Source organism: Aulostomus chinensis, chromosome 16 (genome assembly GCF_037954235.1).
Source record: "Aulostomus chinensis isolate RoL2024-O1b breed Wild chromosome 16, RoL_Achi_v1.0, whole genome shotgun sequence".
Taxonomy (NCBI): domain Eukaryota; kingdom Metazoa; phylum Chordata; class Actinopteri; order Syngnathiformes; family Aulostomidae; genus Aulostomus; species Aulostomus chinensis.
In genome coordinates, this window is record NC_141335.1 from 24,950,884 (window position 1) to 24,970,509 (window position 19,626).

The 19,626-nt window shown below is 46.1% G+C and overlaps 1 protein-coding gene across 3 annotated transcripts in view; it reads right to left on the reverse strand.

Moving 5' to 3' along the window:
- The window catches only part of cdh23 (cadherin-related 23), a 169,479-nt gene that overhangs the window by 81,948 nt on the left and 67,905 nt on the right, over positions 1-19,626 (reverse strand). For all 3 annotated transcript variants that reach the window (XM_086181277.1, XM_086181275.1, XM_086181276.1), the window contains exons 7-9: positions 16,684-16,878; positions 16,481-16,609; positions 12,558-12,636 (exon numbers count right to left, since the gene is read on the reverse strand). In XM_086181277.1, the coding sequence (XP_086037403.1) occupies positions 12,558-12,636; positions 16,481-16,609; positions 16,684-16,878 (403 nt within the window). The remainder of the gene's footprint in view (positions 1-12,557; positions 12,637-16,480; positions 16,610-16,683; positions 16,879-19,626) is intronic.

The window sequence follows — 19,626 nt, forward strand, 5'->3', positions numbered from 1 at the left end:
TTAGCAAAGGTTTGCTGTCTGCATCCAAATCCTGATTAGATGTTAGCCAACTCACGCCGCAGAAGCTGTTTTCCTTTTGTGACGCTGCACATCTGACAGGTACCAAACACGAACATGTTCCAAGTACAGAAACTAATTCAGCATTCATTTTTCTTGAATTTTCACCCTAGGATTTTTTTTTTTTTCTAGGGTAGCACAAAATGAGCCTTGATCTCTACCATGAGAGATTAAGAATCTCTCTCCTCGGGTAGTTCATAGTAATAGCCGAGGTCTAGACTCTGGAAAGATGCGTTTAGATTGTAAGTCTACAGTCCACAACGGCTCGGGTCAACAGATTAACCCATGCCGGTGCTCCCCACTAGCTGCTCCGTTATTGCTCTGTACCGAACCTGGAGGGGAGAGGAGGGAAGCTGGAGAACAAAGAGCGCAGAGGGGATGTAGAGAAGTCGAGGCAGGCCAGCTGAGAGAGCGCAGCCCTCGACTAATTAGCCTGGATTGAGGCCAAAAGGTGGAGTGAGTGGAAGGGATGAAAATGACTGCCGATTATCTCAAGCTCCATGTTCTATTTAATTGTGGGAATGGAGAAAAAGTGTTCCTCTGGATATCACGAGTTGATTCCTGCATTGCTCAGCAGGAAACAAGTCAGGCCACACGGTAAAGAGACAAAACTGGCAACGTAGGGGACCAACGGGAAGAGAGTTTAGAGCAAACCGAGATCTGGATGTGATGGTTGTGCTGTGTGTGAGCGAACCAGGTTCTATGGTAGCGGAAGGTTCAGGCCTCAGTGGCTCCATCAGAAGCAGCACGTGGGGAGGCTGGCTGACAGCCCACAACAGCAGCATTCAGGCTAACCGCATCGCCGTGTCCTGGTTTAATGACCACTGGATATTCGTGGGTCAGATTATGTGACGACAGGACGATGACGATAACTCAGTCGTAGAAAGGGAACGCGTGGTCAGAAATCTAACTTTACTTTGTTATACGACTCATCCAGACGTGTTGGTCAGCCTCTGGTGCTCGTGCTCCTGGACATCTGTTCAAATATCACTGTGTCTCCAACCGTCACCTCCAGACGACGTTGACCAGTCTAATAATCCTGAGTGTCACTGTCACTGGAAGACTCAACACGCCAGTCTTTTGTCTCATGCTCCAGAGAAAATAAGCAGACAGAACATTCAAAACATTCATCTTTTTTTGCCTGGATGGTGGAGGGGGGTGAGGGAGGGGTGGGGGTGATAATGAGAAGTGGGTGGTGACAAGTATTGGAGACTTGGAGCCTCTCAGTGTGAGCATCGTGCCACTAAATTAATTTGTCAGCATCAACAGCTGGACTACAATGCCAAACTACTTCAACAGCTGCTCATTACCCAAGCGACGGGTCACTCACCTGGACTCATGCACGCACGCACGCACACACACACACACACACACACAGAGTAATAACAGACTGTTTGTGATATCTTTGCATTCATCGATTGGGTAAGAAGTTTGGACTCACTTCTTCAGGGTTTCACTGAACAGTTTTCCACCTCACCACCGATGTGAGCTGAGCTCAGCCACAGAAACAGACTGGAATTAGCGAGAGACTCACGGGTCCAACTGAGAAAGGGAATATAATCATATTCTAATTGCTGATAGAAGGCGTTCTCCAGTGATCTGGCAGAGCACTGCGATTAGACACCCATGGGGTGAAAATTGCTGCTCAGAGATACACACAAACACTCCAGTTCTGAGCAAAGAGGAATATTCTACTGTTAATATTGATATGGAGGTCAAGGCTGGGAGCTTTGTGTGTGCAGGTTTTCCAAATTCCTATTCCTATGTAGATACATGGAGAGTGTGCACACCAGAGTGGATCTGTGGTGCCTTTTTCGTGAGGCGCGATTTTATTATATTAATTTAAACCGATGCCCCCAGTAAACGTCTGCATTCGGCTCTCACTGCATCTAGCGACTGTTGGGAGGTTACACACACACTTTGAGTGTGGGTCAGTGTTAGGAGAGCGAGCTGTGACTGTTCAGGTCCAGAGAATCAAATCTATCAGTTGGGGTCCTCACAAGTATAGACAGACAAACATGTAGGGGGGGTGGGGTGGGGTAAGCCATGCTTTCACATTACCGACAGCAATGGACTAGAAAATGAGAAACCTCTGCATCATTTTGTCTCATGTCGGGTACACACTCAAGTAAACACACACACACACACACACACACACACACACACACACACACACACACAGATATACACACAAAAGTTAAAGCACCCAACCACCTATTTATTTCCTTGTGGTGTTTTTTTTTTCTTCTCAATAGCTTCCACTACAATTATAAGATAAAATAATAACAATTTCCCACCTTGAATAATTTCCGGTGACAAACATGGGAGTGAATTACATTTTATCCAGTAACACATGTTTGTGTCATGAAAAATAAAGCGCAGACTCTTTTAATTATAAGAGTTTCCTCGTTAAAATGTTAATCTACTTCTGGGGGGGGGGGGGGGCTGAGAGTGCCGAGCATCAGAGGTGGAAAACATGTATGTTATTAAAAGGTGACTGTCGAGCAAAGAGAAGAAAAGAAAAACGTGATTTGACCTCATGAGTTCAATTAGGTGTGCGACAAGTGGATGTCTCCGTCTGAACAATGAGCTCTTGAGGACAGCCGGAGCCGGAGCTCTTCAAGCGTAATCGCCATGACTAAGCCAGTGACAACTGTTTTCTCTAGTTGGTGACAACACCATGGGGGCGCTGGAACATTCTAGTAATGTGATATGGCACGCAGCCAATGCTCAGAGTCTTGGGGCTAAGATTTTGTGTACTTTGCTAAACGTACACAAATTAGTGTCACTTTTACGGATTACGCCTACAGGCAAATCATGTCGATGATGAGGTTTTAGTTATTATCTTCGAACTACGTCGATATCGCGGCTCGGGATGTACAGCGGCTCTCCTGTGCTGGTGCTCATCTGTGCATTAACACACGACTTCAGTGTATGACAGCCACCAGTGAGTCTGGATGTGCTTTTGTATGTGAGCGGAGTGATAATGGCCCCTGTGGGTGTCTTGCCATTGGCAGACAAGCTGCATTTCATGAATACTCAATGAACTGGTTTCATCAAAAGTTTTTTTCTTCAAAAGAGGTTCAAGGACAGATATTCTAAGACAATACATGGCAGATGAAAGCGCCTGTTTTTATTTTGCCATCCCACTTTGTGCTGTTGACATGTCTGGCTAGATGGACCTTCAGGTCCTATAATACCTCATCAATGCCGCACCAGTTAATCAGGACTCGTCATTTCTGTCCAACGTGCGACTGAGACGCGTGCTTTCCTCCGGCGGAAGTCACGAGTTGCTTCAGTGCAACACCGTGTGAAGGAAGTGGAGCAGCTTGATTGAAAGCTTGGTTTTTTTAACCCCACGTCTCAAGAGTTGATCGTTACCTTTGATCAGTGGGACTGAGGAATGAAGTACATTCCACGACGAGGTGTGCTGCAGGTGAAGTGAACAACTTTGATTCATTACAGTCGCAGCCATCAAGTGACCAGTCTGCTCCTGATGTTGACGTGCAGGACAATTAGGAGCGCAAGGATGTGCGCGACTTTGATAACTGCCAGGTTCTTGGGTCTGGACGGCGGCGTCCTGCATCCTCTAGGTAACGCGGTGCAGTGTTGCAGCGGTTAGCGAGAGCACTCCGCTGCTTGGGAGCGTTCCCAACACCCACCAGACTGACGGAGGCCCACCTGTGGCTGCGTCCATGATTGTGGAATAACTTTGACGAGACTGCATTTCTGAGGGGAGAATATGGAAATTCAAGCGTACGAAAATGAAAAAGAGAAAAAAAAAAGAAAAAGAGTGCCACTTAATTGCATTAAAACGGCAACTTGTTTAATCCCACAGCCATCGAGCATAAAAACAAGCACCGGATCATTCTGGGTGTCCTTCTGGCCTTCAAATGTGCGGTTTTTATATTTCCCATCGCGCAGCACCATTTTAGCATGTTTAGCCTGTACAGCAGATACATGCTCATCCCACTACTTCGATTCCGGTTATCATAGTACATGTATTCAGTCAAAATCATGTGGGCATGTTCGTATTAGCGTTAAGAGTGTGGTATTTTTCGATGTAGAATATTCTGCAGTGCTGGGTTTTGAGAAGCACAGTTTTTGCTCACAACAGTTTTAGCATAAGCAAATGAGGCACGGCGGTCCAAACACATTCGGTAAATGGGTTTATACTTTCAGGTTATGAATTTGTTTTGAATATGAGGGAATGCTCAAGAGCTGGAAACTAAAACTAATGATTTGCGACAGTGAGTAAATTCCATTTTACAAAATTTTTCTGATTGGAATAGAAAAGTATTGTGCTGGTGGAAGTAAAGGTACTGGTATTGGACATTTCTGTCCAGGAACCACAGGAAACTTACAGCGTTCTGAAAGGGGGACCAACCTCTCTGTCAGTGACATTGCTGCAAATACGCAGTAATACACAGTAAAAACATTTGTAGTTTTGCTTTATTGGAGTAGCTCGACTGTATAAGAAGTCCAAGAGTAACGGCAGCTCAGAAAACCCTCCTACTCAGACTGAACTCCACTACAGGTTCCTGAGTCACTTACTCTAGTCCCTCCCTCGTGTCCCTCCACTCTACATGTTCACGTGTGGAAGCACAGAATAATTATTTTTGCCTGTATAGAAATTATGTCTGGCAGTTGTTGTTTTTTTTTTTGGCAGTTCCAATATATGATAGAGTATCTGTTCCAGCGCACAAAACAACAGCTGGTTTGTACACAGCAGCAACGGAAATTGGCATCTAGAGAGATTCTTGTTCAGCAGCAGATAGTTTAGACTAACATTTCTCAAAGCCAGTTTCCAGCCCTCTGCCCTTTATCCTGAGCTACAGAAATGAAGGAAAACATACGTGTGTGTGTGTGTGTGTGTGTGTGTGTGTGTGTGTGTGTGTGTGTGTGTGTGTGTGTGTGTGTGTGTGTGTGTGTTTGGGATGAGGTCAGTGGAGATTACTGATTATCCCATGAATCCACCAGATCTGTGCAGAGTTCATGAATATTCCCAGTGACAGGATCACACTGGTGTACCTGACGATGCACAACTTCTTACCGATGCTCTGTAGGAGACGTGCCTGGGGAACAGGGAGGCCCTGGAGAACAGGGACATTATTAGCCTCCAGGGACAGCGATCTCAACCAAGCGACATGATTCTGAGTAACGTCACGCTGAAGAGACATCATGTTCTTGGACAAAGGCGTGCATCATTTTATGTCACTGATACGATATATTGAAATATAGAAAGTTCATCCTCATCAAGAGTGATTCTACCTCTTATCCTGTTAAAGTTGGTGGGGGGGGGGGGGGGTGGAGCCTAACCCAGCAGCCTTCAGGTGAGAGGCGGGGTTCTTTTCAAAAATATTTAAAAATTCCTAAATGAATCAAATTCGAACAAAATCGAATGTTGAATACAAAATCAATATAAACAAGAAAATTTGAGTCTCCATCCTCATGCCAGCACAGCGGGCGGGAAGGCATGACACATGGCTATCACCGTGATGGCCGAACCCGAGCTGCTCACCCGCTGGACGAAAGCACAACGCGATCTTACAGTTGCTGTCACAATCACAGAACCCCTCAAAGCGCTACGTTTCAGCATTTGGCAAAATACAGAAAGCTCTTGTTGATCTAAAGCGTGAGGAGAACCTTTTGGAACAGCCTACATCAATGAGGGATGCTTAGGTGATAAAGGCGGGATAATTTCATATTTTTGTGTAAGAATGTCCATGCCTGCATATGATTTATGGTAAATACATGGAGATGTGGGCGGTGTGTTGCTTTGACATTGACAGAATGAAGAGATGATTCTCCACAGCAGACGTTTACCTATATCATAGCTCAGTGAAGGCTGCAATTGAACACAACTGCTACACTCTACTAAACTCGACTAGACTTTGGATTGTGTTGTGATCAGTGTCCCATAGACTATCTGCCTTCTCGGAGAGATTACATAGCAACAGGCTGCGGAGAGCCTCAGAGCGTCTAATTGAAAAGCCAGAGAAATCCCAGCCACACTGCAGTCACAATAAGAGCTCCCCATAGAATAACAGGTATTAGCCTGCTCCATAGTACAGCATGCCTGCTGATATGGTCGAACCAGAATGGAATCAGAGCATCGGGGTGTGGCAGTGCAGACGGATGGAGATATGTGTGGAGAGGAAGACGACGGCTGTGGGGACCCGCTGCCCTGCGTGCTGCTCGTGGATGTCTCCCTGCTCCTGGTTCCACCGGCTGCGTCGTTATCAGGCGCCTGCAGAGCTTGATGACAATCCATCATTTGAAATAGTTGTGTTGGAGCCGACAGATACAGACATCTAAAGCATGCGGTACAGAGCACGGGCCCCCACAACACTGACCAGTATGATTATCAGTGTCTGGGTGGTAAATGGTGCCGCTGTTCACCCCCAAAAGACCTGGACCAGGTTATCGCTCTCCCTCGTGTTTCAGGAGCAATGGCAGGCTGCTGCTGCCGCCCCTGACAGAGGGCACGGAGGTCAGTGGATGCCTGTAGCTACATGGTGTCATGCAATGTGTGCTTTGCATTTGCAGCTCCTAACAAACTTCAAAATACTGCAGAGTTTTTTTTTTGTTGTTGGGGGGGGGGGGTGAATAAAAATGAAACTATCATCTCTTAAAACAATTATTCTGCTCGGGTTGTTACAAATTAAAATCCGCTGCGGTCAATTCTTTGCTGCAGTTTCTCAGACGGAAGAGATGCAATAAGAAAGGAATAATTCTCTAAAAGGATGGAACAGGGTAGAGATGGTAAGGGGCTTAAGATGGGATTAGTTGTGCTTGCTTGTGACAAAAGAGATAGAAAGGAGCACACAGAGATAAACAAGAGGCTGATATAAAAGGCTTCAGGGATGTCCTTTCATTCTGGGAGACGCTAGGCTGACTTCTGTCCTGCTTGTTCTTGCACTATCATTACAACACAGTGGAGAGGCGACACAAACTTTACGCAGTGGCTTAACTCTTATCCTCACGGACAGCAACAGCACTTGTAACGCTCTGTAATAGAAATCACACGCAGACGAGCTCTTTTTAGAGAGGTAAAGGTTAACTCACCCTCCAAATACGTGTGTGTGTGTGTGTGTGTGTGTGTGTGTGTGTGTGTGTGTGTGTGTAGTCCCTCCATTTAGTGTATGAATGCATGCAGATGTCCTCATGAGTGTGTCCATGCGGATGTCCCGTGGGTTGCTGGTGTCAGTGAGACAGACCAGGGCTGTCTGTGCCCCTGCCTTGGTCGTCCTCCGGGGTGGATCTGAGTGGATAATGCCTGACATTTCGCAATTGTTTGTTTTGGAGCTATTGGCTAAAAGCTAAGCTAAGCAGGGGCTGTTATAATGCCTGTTATCTTTACAGTTGGTAACATTTGTGAAAAATGATCCTCTTTGTCCAACACACACCTGCTTAAAGCCTCGAAGCAAAGTTTGTATTTCCTGTCCCTCATCCTTTTTTTCCTTCAGTGGAACGTAGCCCACGTTTTTTTTATGTGAGGTTTGAGCTAAACAACATCCCAAAGGTGACAAAGACACGAAGATGAAGTTCATCCTCGTGTCACATATATGTGACTGAAGAACTCGGTGCAACACTTCTGGGTTTAACTTGAATGCACAAGTGTCAATGGACATAAAGCTCATTTGAAACGGCTACCAGGAGTTTTGAGCAGAATCGGTTCAACAACGAAAAAGACCAACACGTTCATCACCCGGTAGATCCAGCACTTCCACGAAAGTCTGTGTTCAGGTCGGTTTTCCTTTTGAAATCAGACCACCTGAAACTTAGGGTTGCCAGGCAACAGGAGTTGAGCCGTTACTTCAAGTGTAACGTAACCGTATCATAGCAATGTACATGTTACACAACAGTCGCACTAATTATCAATGCCTCATGATCGTGAATGAGATACACGACCTTATCACTGTACCTGCAGAGTAAATCTGTCACATCAGTGTTTCACTTTCCCTCAGAACAAATGTGACACTGCTGCTTTTGGCCTGAGGGGGCGCCACAACCCGAACAAACTAAAGTTCTTAACAGCTGGGGAACTTTGCAAGTAGTGAAACACGACTGAACAAATGCAGCTGGAATTCAAGCGGCTCCCCGCTCACCTGGCGAGTGCCTGCTTTTCCTAATGTGTCATTTAGCAGCATGAGCCGAGAACAAATTCATTTATTCGAATGGGACTTTAATGCACATTTGGAGTAAAGGAATGCATCAGTTGATATTTTATTGCCAGTGGTGTAATAAGATTGACTCAGAAATACGCACATGTCAGTGACAACATGTGATCAGAGCGTTCACGTTCATCAACGAGAGTTTCAGACCTGCATCTCTTCCCACGGGGCCGTGTCGCTGAAGAGTGTGGCGATGGTGATTATTGCCTATAATCGTATCGATTAATCAAATCAATAACAGGCTGATGAATTGGAGTCAAATTTGCACAGCTTTCAAGGAACAAGCAAACGTTTTGGGGAAAACGGGTTGTTTTTAACAGTCTATGTGAAAACAATTATGAACATTCTGAGACGTTATTTTATCAGAAACCCTGAAAGGCTTCAGCTGCCTCGGCCTCAAGGTCCTGCAGCCCCTCGTCTGCGAGTGTTCTGCTTCAAACAGATCGGATTCAGGGTCTTGGTTTGTCCATAAATAATCCTCCTCATTACAAAGTCAGTCATGATGAGCAGCAGCAGTTTTTCTTGGTTTCTCTGGGTGTCAACAAACGCTTTGTTTTCTTTATGATGCGATGGGATGTTTGAGCTGCGGCGCCAAACCCTGGTTCTATTAACGCCGGCAGAGAAAGAGTCCCTGATGACCTCAGAGACATCGTCCTCTGCTGTCCTGCTGCCAGCGTTCAATACTGCTAAGCTAACTAGCGAGCAGCTATCCAGGGGGGTCTGGAGCCCTGTAACACGTGTAGAGGGGAGAGTAAGGCTCTTCCTGCTTGACTGGCACAAAAGTGATGGACGATAAGCATATTTCCCAAAAACTGATGAGGTAAATGATTGAACGACACTGAAGAAACTATTTTTTTTAAATATTATTCATTCTGTTTACGCTGAAAAAACACAAAAACTCCTACTGAAAAAATTTGAGTTAAAAAAATCTCCTGAAACCTGAGAGGGTTTAGTAAAAGCTGATAGAATTGTCAACATCAACAGAAACCTTTACTTGTCAGGCCTGAAAACACTGTGGATCAGTAAAAGACAAGAGGCATGATGAGACCAGTGGGTCAGATGTACAACACGCGGTTCTTCATGCGCTGCGGGCCGGGTCTCTCAGCATCGCCACCATCACACCTAACAATAACAACTGCATCGGTGGAAGCAGAGCGATGATGTGATGCTATCTCCAGCACACATGAAATCCCTGATCCACCCTCTGATTGGAGGAGGGAGAGAACAGCCTCAACTTGAGTCCCACAATCATTAACATAAATCACAGCTGCAATTAAGACCTCGTTTATCTTAATTACCGAACTAATGAGACGAGTCCCGCAGGAGTGAGCGGCGCTCTCGGAGGACACTCTGCGTGAGGAGTGGGAAGACAAGAGAGGCCGCGTGCAGAGTCACACTTAAGTCTGCAAACAAGCACGCCCTCACACTAATCTGACTGAGTGTGTACGCACAAGCACACACACGCACACACACACATTTAAAAAAGAAAAAGTAAAACCAACTTGCACACATGTGAAGCAACCACATCATCTGAAAACCTCCCGCCTTCATGTCCTGGCGCTGCATCACCCTTCAACTTCTATTATCTATCAAACTTATAATGATTTTATCAAGCCAACAGACTCGATCTCCATAAGGGCTTAGTGCAGTGCTATAACTCTTGATTTGCAGTGACTGGGAATACATCGCACCACATAATTAATGTCTTTTTAATGCTCTTCTCCTCTAGAGCTTAACTCAACCCTTCAACTTTGCAACAAACACAACACACAACAATAAAGCATGTTGCAGCAGATGGTAAGTAAGACTGAGTAGGTGTGTGCACTGAGTGAGAGCAGAGTGTTTCTGGTGAGAAGATGTGGGCTGGGTTGTGTCCAGAGTCTCCAGCTACCAAGAGCACACAAGCGTTGAAGAACACACACTGTCCCTCTCACACACGCGACTGCTCACACCTAAACACATGACTGCACTCAAGTTTGACACACGGGGTCAAATTCCTTCGTTCAGCGTGAGGTCAGGCAGTGACTCAGCAGATGGCTGAACAATGAATATCTTCATCACCCAAAATTCCCATGGTGCACCAGGCTTATCGAGCAGCGCCAGCCCTTATCAGCCAGCTGGCAAAACTGCGGCCACTGGTGTCCTTCCATCCTGGCCACGCCGGGCCAGACGAGGGGCATGCAGAGTTTAAAGGATACAGCCCACACACGGCTATAATCTTCCCAATGGGCGTTTAATTTCCCTTCGCAGATCAATGTTTGAGTCCGGAAGGATCTCAGAGGGATCGTTCATCCACCAGGATTGAAATGTTGATAGTGGTGAAAACAAACACCCTGCAGGGGTATTGGAGCAGTTTGAACACGATCAGAAGACCGAGTAAAAATGTCATAGACTTTATGAACAAGCAAAAGATTAGTTGTACACAGATGATCAAAAAAGCTAAATCTACTGTTCCCTCCTCTGTCTTAACTTCTCCTGTGCCGGTTTCCTCTCATCACATTGATCCGTTCTGGTAATTACTGCCACACTGACGAACTTCACAAGCCTGCAGTTGAGGTCTGGTTATCCCATACCCTGAAGACTCAGCTGAACCCTGCCCCTAGATGGCGCAACCACCACTGCTGACCCGGCTAGCTGGTCAGACACAGCACTGGAAGCCCTGGTTTCAACAACTGACTCACGCTGTTACATATACAATACATGGTCACACATGGGTATTAAAGGACCGACCCAGGACCTACTGAAGCCCCTTTACCACAGAACTGGTGCAGTCCTGTTCTAGATCTTCTGAACCCTGGTTCTCTCTCCCTAACTTGGCCTTCCAACCTGAACTGTCGCATGGGGGGGGGGGGGGGGGGGGCTGCACAGCTTAGTCGTTCACATAAAGATGAGATGTTCGATATAAAAGAGGATCAAGATTCACTCATTCCTGGGACTTGGACTGCAGATGTCACGTGCCTCACTTGTTCATCTCTGCGCAGTAAGACAGCGATGAATGGGGGGGGGGGGGGGTGATCACAATTTGTGAGAAAAAAACAAGGATTTTTTTTGGTTTGCACTGGAAAGCTGATTCAGAGTGAAGAATGCTTAGGAATGGGCGCTGAAACCCTTTCCCTGTCAGGAAGTGCAGGAAGTCCTACGCTGCCTCTGATTGGCTGGTACTTGGTGCCTTCAGGTGCGTGGAGTGAGTTGGATCAGGGTCAGAGCCAATCAGAGGGAAAGAAGGAGCATGTCCTCACCACTTGAAAGTATGAAATTTTGTACATTTTTCTATCGTACCCTCCGAACAACTGTCCGTACCCCTGGGAGGACACGAACCCCAGTTTGGGATTCGCAGCTTTAGAACAATCCAAGGCTCTGGTCAGTGGAGTCCAGTTCTTGTAACTAAGGTTTTCAGTTTCAGTTCAGCCTCCCTCCATAAAAACCTACTTACCAACACTTTTCAAAAACACTCTGCTGTTACTCTGCAAAACATCATTAAAGTTTTATGTTAAACTGGCGGGATTCATCCTTAAAAAAAAACCCACCTGGGGGATTTGGAATCATTCATGTTATTTTCCCATCATTTCAAAGATAAGCCAAGAGACAGACGGGTCTAATAGTGACAATCCCTGGATCCGTACCATGTCAGGCTTGGACCTGCTTGTCCCAAGGTTGATCTATCCGTCTGATTTCATGGAAATTAGTTCATGTGCTTTTGAGATACCCTCCTGGCACGCAGACAGACGCAGTACCTGGCACAAACATCACATCATTGGCACGGAGAAATTCAGTTCAGTCATATTTAAGCAGGATGACTGCTGTGGCCTTATCAGCCCCATGCAAATTGTAGCTCTGTCTCCACGAGTCCTGTCATAGTCTTTCAATGAAAAGTCTCAGGTAGAATAACTTCAGGAGACACGATATGGCGGAGTGCAGCCGCGACACTTCCCCTCAGCACTTTTTACCCAAACAATCTGTGTGCCATGTCTAATAAAACAATTGAACCAACATAAGTAAGCAACAACAGACTGTCATGACATCACCCTGCTTGCCCGGGGTAACGTTTGTCTCTCTGACAAACTCTAATCCTGTTTGGATGGCAGGAGCCAACTTGTGAATGATAACACTAAATGAAGTCTGACTCCCTCACAACTGCACCAAGCGCTGATTAATAACTGCTCATGGGCAACCCTATTCTCCAATTCTGAGGCACTGCTCTCCGCTGTTATTGACTGTTGTGCTTGATGAGACTTGTCCATTATTACTGTGTGGGATTATGATAAGAAGTGATCGATTCCCCTCTCTGTGCCGGGGATGTCAGATTGATTATGTGGCTCAGACCTGAGATGATGGTGTAGCCGATGCCTCTCGGTCGGCCCAGATCCTGGTCAATGGCCGTTATCTTTCGCACTTCGTAGCCCTGCAGAGAGAGAGAGACACACACACACACACGCACACATAAAATAAACTGCACGTAATCGTCACTATCATTTTGTATTTTCCAGTAATGACCTGTTATCAATGACAATAAAACCTTTTATTTCAGTATGATTGGCATTTTGTCCTGGTTTTGTCCTCTGCTATTCGTCACTAATCTTGTAAAACATTTTCAGATGGACATTTATCAGTGGAATATATAAATATACATGGGGAGCATTAACTTTGGGAGTCATTGCCATAATGTTTCCCAGCCATGATACGGAGGAGAACATGAATGAACACACTTTTGTCTCCAAAATACTCCCACAAATAATTCCATCCTACGAGCTCTCCCAGCACCTCACCGCTTGGAAGGCAACAAGCATCACAGCTGGCGAACAGTAACACACTCTTTCATTACTGAGTGCATTATTAGCATTTCATTGGGATTTATTTTCTCCTTTATTTCTCATTTCATTGACAAAAAGCACCGTATGACAGTTTGAGGGGGAAAAACTGAGAGAGAACGAAATAGAAAAAGCTATTTGGAAAGTCTTTGATCCGCTAAGCTTTCTCAGCCTTCGTGCCTCAATCAGACACGGTGGTGATACTTAAATACCCCTGCGCTGCGCTGAGAGATGGAGCGACCCTCCCCTGCTTCCCAATTCTGTTCCCTGTCTCCTTCTTGTACCCTCCTCCCCTTCCTCCCTCTCACCCCCGCAGTCTCTCTCACTCTCCCTCTCTTTCATGCCCAAGTGTGCTGCTTCCCATTGATCCTGCAAATTGTGTCTGAGGCATGTTTATGCTCCATTTCTGCCAAAGCATCTCCTGTCATTGACCAATTACAGCAGAATCAATTACAAGCCTTTTAGAGGGACTGATTCACATGAATCACGATCTGAGAGGGAAACACACACACACACACACACACACACACACACACACACACACACGAGGGGATGGGAAAGACTAAGAGACAGCAAGTGAGAGGAAGAAGTGATGCTGAAATAATATGAGCAATATTCTGAAGCTGTCCATACAAGTGGAATAAGCTCAATCAGGTGTCGACGATACGATTCGCCCTGCTGCAAACGTACGGAGGAACACACGCGCCACATCTCCCAAGCCCAAGCTGACCCCCACCCCACTTCCTCCCCACCTTCATCCTTTCATTTCTCGCTATACAGTGCATTACCCCCCCCCCCATCCATTCTTTTTTTTCTCTTTCTTCTCATTGATTTGACAGCCAAATTGTGTTTGTCCTAGAAGAGGCTTAAATGTCAGTCCAAGCAGCGTGGATTCACAGCGAACAGCTAAAAACCCTGCCTTGTGATTTGGGGTGAAAAAAAGCAAACTTTTCTTCTGCTCCTTTTGTCAAAGTTTTTTTTAAGGTTGACAGGTTGATTGGATAGAGGAAAAGAGAAGGACAGACAGAGAAGTAAACAGGAACTGAGAGAGACAGAGGTGTGTGTGTGTGTGTGTGTGTGTGTGTGTGTGTGTGTGTGTGCGTGTGCACTCACACCTTAGAGAAATGACCTATGACAGGGATACAAATTTGATACCCCTTTACGTGTAAATGTCATGGGCCTTGAGAACGGTTGACACTCGTTCTGTCATTATACGCCCTCGGCTTATCATCGGCGAGCACTGGCTAATGAAAATGACACATGCCTGTTAGAATACCACACGAGGGCATCGTGTGTGTGTGTGTGTGTGTGTGTGTGTGTGTGTGTGTGTAGCAGACTGGCACTTTAGTCTTTCACTTCTCTTGTTGTCCTCCCTGGATCTGTTGTTGGGTCAAAGGCACTCCCTCTGCCTTGACCTCCTTTTACAGGGTTTCTGTAACAGGATTCGACGCTGCCCCCTACTGTTAAACACTTTGGGGGTTTACCAAAACAGGTGCTCATCATAATACGTGCCTATGTCTGCAGAGCCGGATCACCAGCAGATTCAGGACCGCTAACACCCTAGTTCTTCTTTCCAGTGGCTGTGGGTATGAAAAAGTCCAGATGAGGTCATCCAGGATGGTCAGGAGGAGGAGCGTTGTTTGAAGTGGCCATGGTTACATGCTCAGGGTCACCATAACCCTCCATTCCACTACAAGTCTGTTGTAAATTTGCATCCTTGATTATCATAATCTCCCTTTAACTGCTATTATGAAGCTGTTATTTTATTCAGGTCAGGCACCTTCTGGGGCAGCCCCATGCACAGCTGTGGGGTCCTCTACTGCTGTGTGTTAGCTACATTGCTTCTCATCTGCTGCTATTTGGAAGCTACACAAATGTGAATCTGCTACTGTTTGTTCGCTGCATTGAAGCTAATCTGCTGCTATTTTTTAACTACAATGACGCTAATCTGCTTCTGCTACGCTGACCTGAGTTGCTGATCTGGATGAAGTATTTACAAAATATTTCCAATCATCTCCAACTTCCCATCAATATGTGTTCCAGAACATCTCCTGGGAAACCTAGGAAGTGCTCCCAGCAGTTAGATATGTGCTTGTCACGTGGTGTGAGGACGGCTGGTTGCAAGCACGCAAACACACTATAAAGAGACGGGAGCAGTGAGCAAAACCTATCACTCACAAATCAATCAACGTGTTGTTAAAGCAACACAAAGAGCTGTAAAACATTTGTTAAAAGCTACTCCACCTTGGGACTATGAGCGCCGCCATGTTTGCCGTGACGTCAGGCGGGTGAACCCAGGTTTGACGTGTACAGTCCAAGTCTCCGCGTTCTAACTAATGAAATTCCATTGCATTCTAACGTCTTCAGTCTGTCCGAGCACAACGGAATGCAGCATTGGATGGTGGACTGTGATTAAGTTTGAGGGTGGATGATCCAGGGGCTGTAGCCGTGTGGTCCTCGGACTCAGACGACTCCATCAAACGTGCTGTCTCTGTTTTTAACCCTCTCCTCTTTTTCCTTCATCTCTTTCTAACTTTGCACTCTTCCTCTCTCCTTCCACCTTTACCACTTTCACCACTGCTCTCTCCACCGCCCCCAAACTTCTTCCTCCACCTCTCCCTCCTCCCCCTCCTGTTATGACCTTCCCGGTGACAGTTGATGAATCAGAGAGGTGGGGAGACACCGGGCGTCGACTCCGTCACGCCCCGTTAATATGCATGCAAATGTAGCACTTGACATTTCTACTACAGTGCGCGCAGGCCGGGGGACGAGGGACATGTGTGTGGGAGAGAGAGTGAGGCTGGGTGAGGCAGGGGAGAGACAGAGAGCAAGGTGGAATGAATACTGATAGAGAGTGAACAGAAATAAGGACAGGCAGTATAATGCCCCTGTGTGTAATTCCCTCTGTAGGAGTGCAAACATCAATAGCTGGACCATTAGCCACCTGGGAACCGAATTTACAGGGCTGAGCCAGAGGAGTGAACGTAACAGCGGGCAGGGAAACACACATTCGCTGTATTAAATACCTGTTACAAACTTACTTGCAATAAAGACAAAGGTAAGGTCACGGTAAGACCCCACTGCTTAGAGCTTCAGATTTCATACTTCTCATCCACGCAGCAACAGCGTGAGCATGACGGAGCATGGCGAGATAAAACCAATCGTCCCGGTGACCTTTGTAAGAGGCCTCACATCCCCAAAGCAGAACTGTAAATCTCAAACAGTAATTACACCCTCCAACATCCACAGTGCTGTATGTTGGGGTCCGCGGCTGAGTTGGGGTTTCTGGGGGAGACAATAACTCTTTTTACCTTTAGTTCTCTTGAACCTGCTCAAAAAGAAAAAAAAATCCTGAACAATCAGAAGGTGAAGCAGCGGGAGCAGGGGGCTGAGAGGTGAGGAGAGAGGAAAGCTCATGAAAGCTGTCTCGGTACTGACCAGGGGGACGTCCTCCTCTATGTTGGTGCTGTAGGGCAGATTGGTGAAGATGGGGTCCATGTCCTGGACGTCAGTGATGGTGATCGCCAGGTTGGCGAGCCGGAACAGGGGTCTCACTTTGTCTTGATCCTGATTGAAACAAAAGTGCATTTACTGCTCTGAGTGAGATGCATCCGTGCTGTCAGTGTTGTGTGTCGGCTGACCGTGGCGTTGACAGTGAGCTGGTAGGCAGACGTCGTCTCGTAATCGAGAGGTTTGATGATGGTGACGGTGCCTCGGGCTTCATCGATGGCAAAGAAGGGAGAAGGTGGCTGGAAGGAGAAGAGGACACTTCCTCCGGTGCCCTGGTCTGGATCTGTGGCGTTGACCATAAAAACTGATCTGCCTACTGGTGTGTTCTGAAAACCCCACAGACGCAGACACACACACACAGAAAAACACACATCCATTATTTCCATGAGATCTATTCATATGCTACTGATGAGTGAGGAGAAGATATTCAACTCTTGACCTTTTATCATCGGTAACGAACCACAGAGGTCCAGTCTGGTGAAAGACTGAGGAACACTGAGACTCAACCTGCTGCTCTCTCCTGAACGACAGACACCAACAGACGCCGGACTAAAAAAACGTGTGGACGAATGGTTGAATGAAAGTCTTTCCACCAGAATACAGAAAAATGTCCTGAAGAGAGATGTTTGACATTTGCTGATCAAGTTTCCCTGAATAAACCTGCAGCATTGGTGGGCAACAGGAAGAACCCTTCATATTTGTTTTGCAGACCTGGAAAAGATGTCACATTTTTAGCAGCACAGTTACAGTTCAAAATCATGACCACTGGGTACTTTTCACATGTCAACAGTATCAGGAATTCAGCACCCATGTCCACACTCTGACTAGCGGGCTGCTAGCTAACCCACAGCTTTAGATATATTTTTGCGTGTTGTTTGCAGCAAGTTTTGAAGAACGTATCCACACTTTTAGCAGCGTTGTGTGAAATGCAACACAGGAATTTCCCCCGGGGGTCAATTAAGTATTTGTGGTTCTGATGAACAGGGAACCATGGTGATGATTTTGGTGAGCGGTGAGCTGAACACGCTCGTCTGCAGCTGCGTGAGTTCTGCCAGATACTGAAAAACTATTTTGGCAAAAAAATATAATAAAAAAAAAAAACAATGCACAAAACAGCCCTAAAAGTTTTGATGGTAAACCGCCCAACCTGGCAACATCACACTGGTGCCTACTGTGTGACGGCGCCAGCGTGCTCTGCCCGGGATGGCGAGCAAAGGCAATTCAGATGCAGCCACCAGGACGTCATATGAATATCTGAGGGACTTTTTAAGAAAGAATAAAACGCGAGTATTTTCAGCCACGTCAGAAGAAACAAGTGTGGACGTGAGTGGTCGTAGGCGTTGTCAGATCTCCTTCTGACCGGCGCAGACACCAGGAGGACGTATGAAGATGCAGGTCCCCTGGAACTGCAGAGCTGCTCAGAAGTTTGAGGAACGTCCACATTAATTCGAATTTTACCTCAAAACAAGCACAAATGAGAAAACTGATAACAAAAGAAAGAAAGATTGTGTAGGAGGAGAGGAAGTCACCTGCTCTCTCTCTTCCCCTCACACACATACACAGATTAGAGAGTGTGTGGCCTTGTTTACTGCTGTGTGTGTGGGGGGGGGGGGCACATCGGGAGGTCATGGGGTCAAACTGAGCTGGGCCCTGAGCCAAAACTAAAGTGACACAGTAAAAGAGCTGTTGACCCCTCAGTCAGTCTATGCTGGTGTCAGGGGAGCGAGCGAGCCAGTGTGTGTGTGTGTGTGTGTGTGTGTGTGTGTGTGCGCGCGTGGGGGGGGGGGGGTTACTACATTGTACCTTTGTCTTGGAATGTGTGTGTGTGTGTGTGTGTGTTTGTGTGGGAGTGATTGTGCGTTGGTTTTCCTTGGTGTGTACGACGAGACAGCGTTTGCATGCATATGTATGAGCGTCTCCGTGTGAGTTGTGTAAATGTGCTGAGGTGAAGCTGCTGTCAGGAAGCTTTAATATTTCTGCTGCTGCACCTTCGCCAGCGTACAGTTCATCAGGCTCCGCCCTCTAACTTCCAGCCATCAGCCTCTAGAGTGGCCAGGGCTGCAAACTGCCAAGAATAATGACGATATGAATAATATGGATTGCTACAGATATCAGTGGCGCTCAGTGCTGGAGGTCGGAGCCATGTTGGATCACATCTAAATGCAGACAGGCAACTTTTTTTGTTTTGTTTTTGAGATGTATGTAAGTTAGAATAAGCCTCGCCAAACGAGGTCAAAATGTCCTTACTGTGTTCAGAATTGTTGTTTTTTTTGGGGGGGGGGGGGGTGTTTGTATTCAAATTTACTTCACAGCCAGGAAAGAACTCCGTCCATGGGTGTAGTGGTACTTTTTGCAGCTCATTTAATGTATTCAACTTTAAACCGTCCTCCTCTCGGTGGTATCAGATTTATTCATCCTCTCCCTGTTTCTCTTAAGTCTAGTTTAGTTGATGAAAACTGGCCTCCATTTCTTTGTGATGAGCCTTAATGTGTCTCTTCGAATTTTATGAGGCATTTTTAGTATTTTTGCTTTGCTTTTAATCTTTAGAGTTAAGTTGGTACTAGTTTTAGTCACATTTAGCCACATTGGGTGTTTCAGGCAATAAATTCTAAAGACGGCTATTTGACGAACGCTGTTAGTCTAGTTTTCAGGGATAGATTTAAACCGTTCTAATTATCTTACACCTCTCAGAAAGTGCGTGTATTCTGTTGTATCTTTCATTTCTTACACAAAGAGTGAGGTGAATTGATAAATATTAATTTGATTCAGGCTCTCAGAAACCTTGAATATCAAATATACTGATGTTTGCAGAAAATAAATAATCCAGATTTGGTTCAACAAATCTTTTTCTAACAACCTGAGAGCAGACGAAGCCTCCACCAGTCCCTGGACTCTTTGGCTCCACCGGTCTGGTCAGACCACCAAATCTACCCGTTAACCTCCCTCGGATGCAATAATTTCACTGTGAGGAGGTGCAACATTAGAGATCTCAATTTACCCTACAGGACTACTTTTTCCACTCATCTTCCTGTTGTTCAGTTCCTCCGTGGGAACCTCTTCTCCGCAGCACCTGG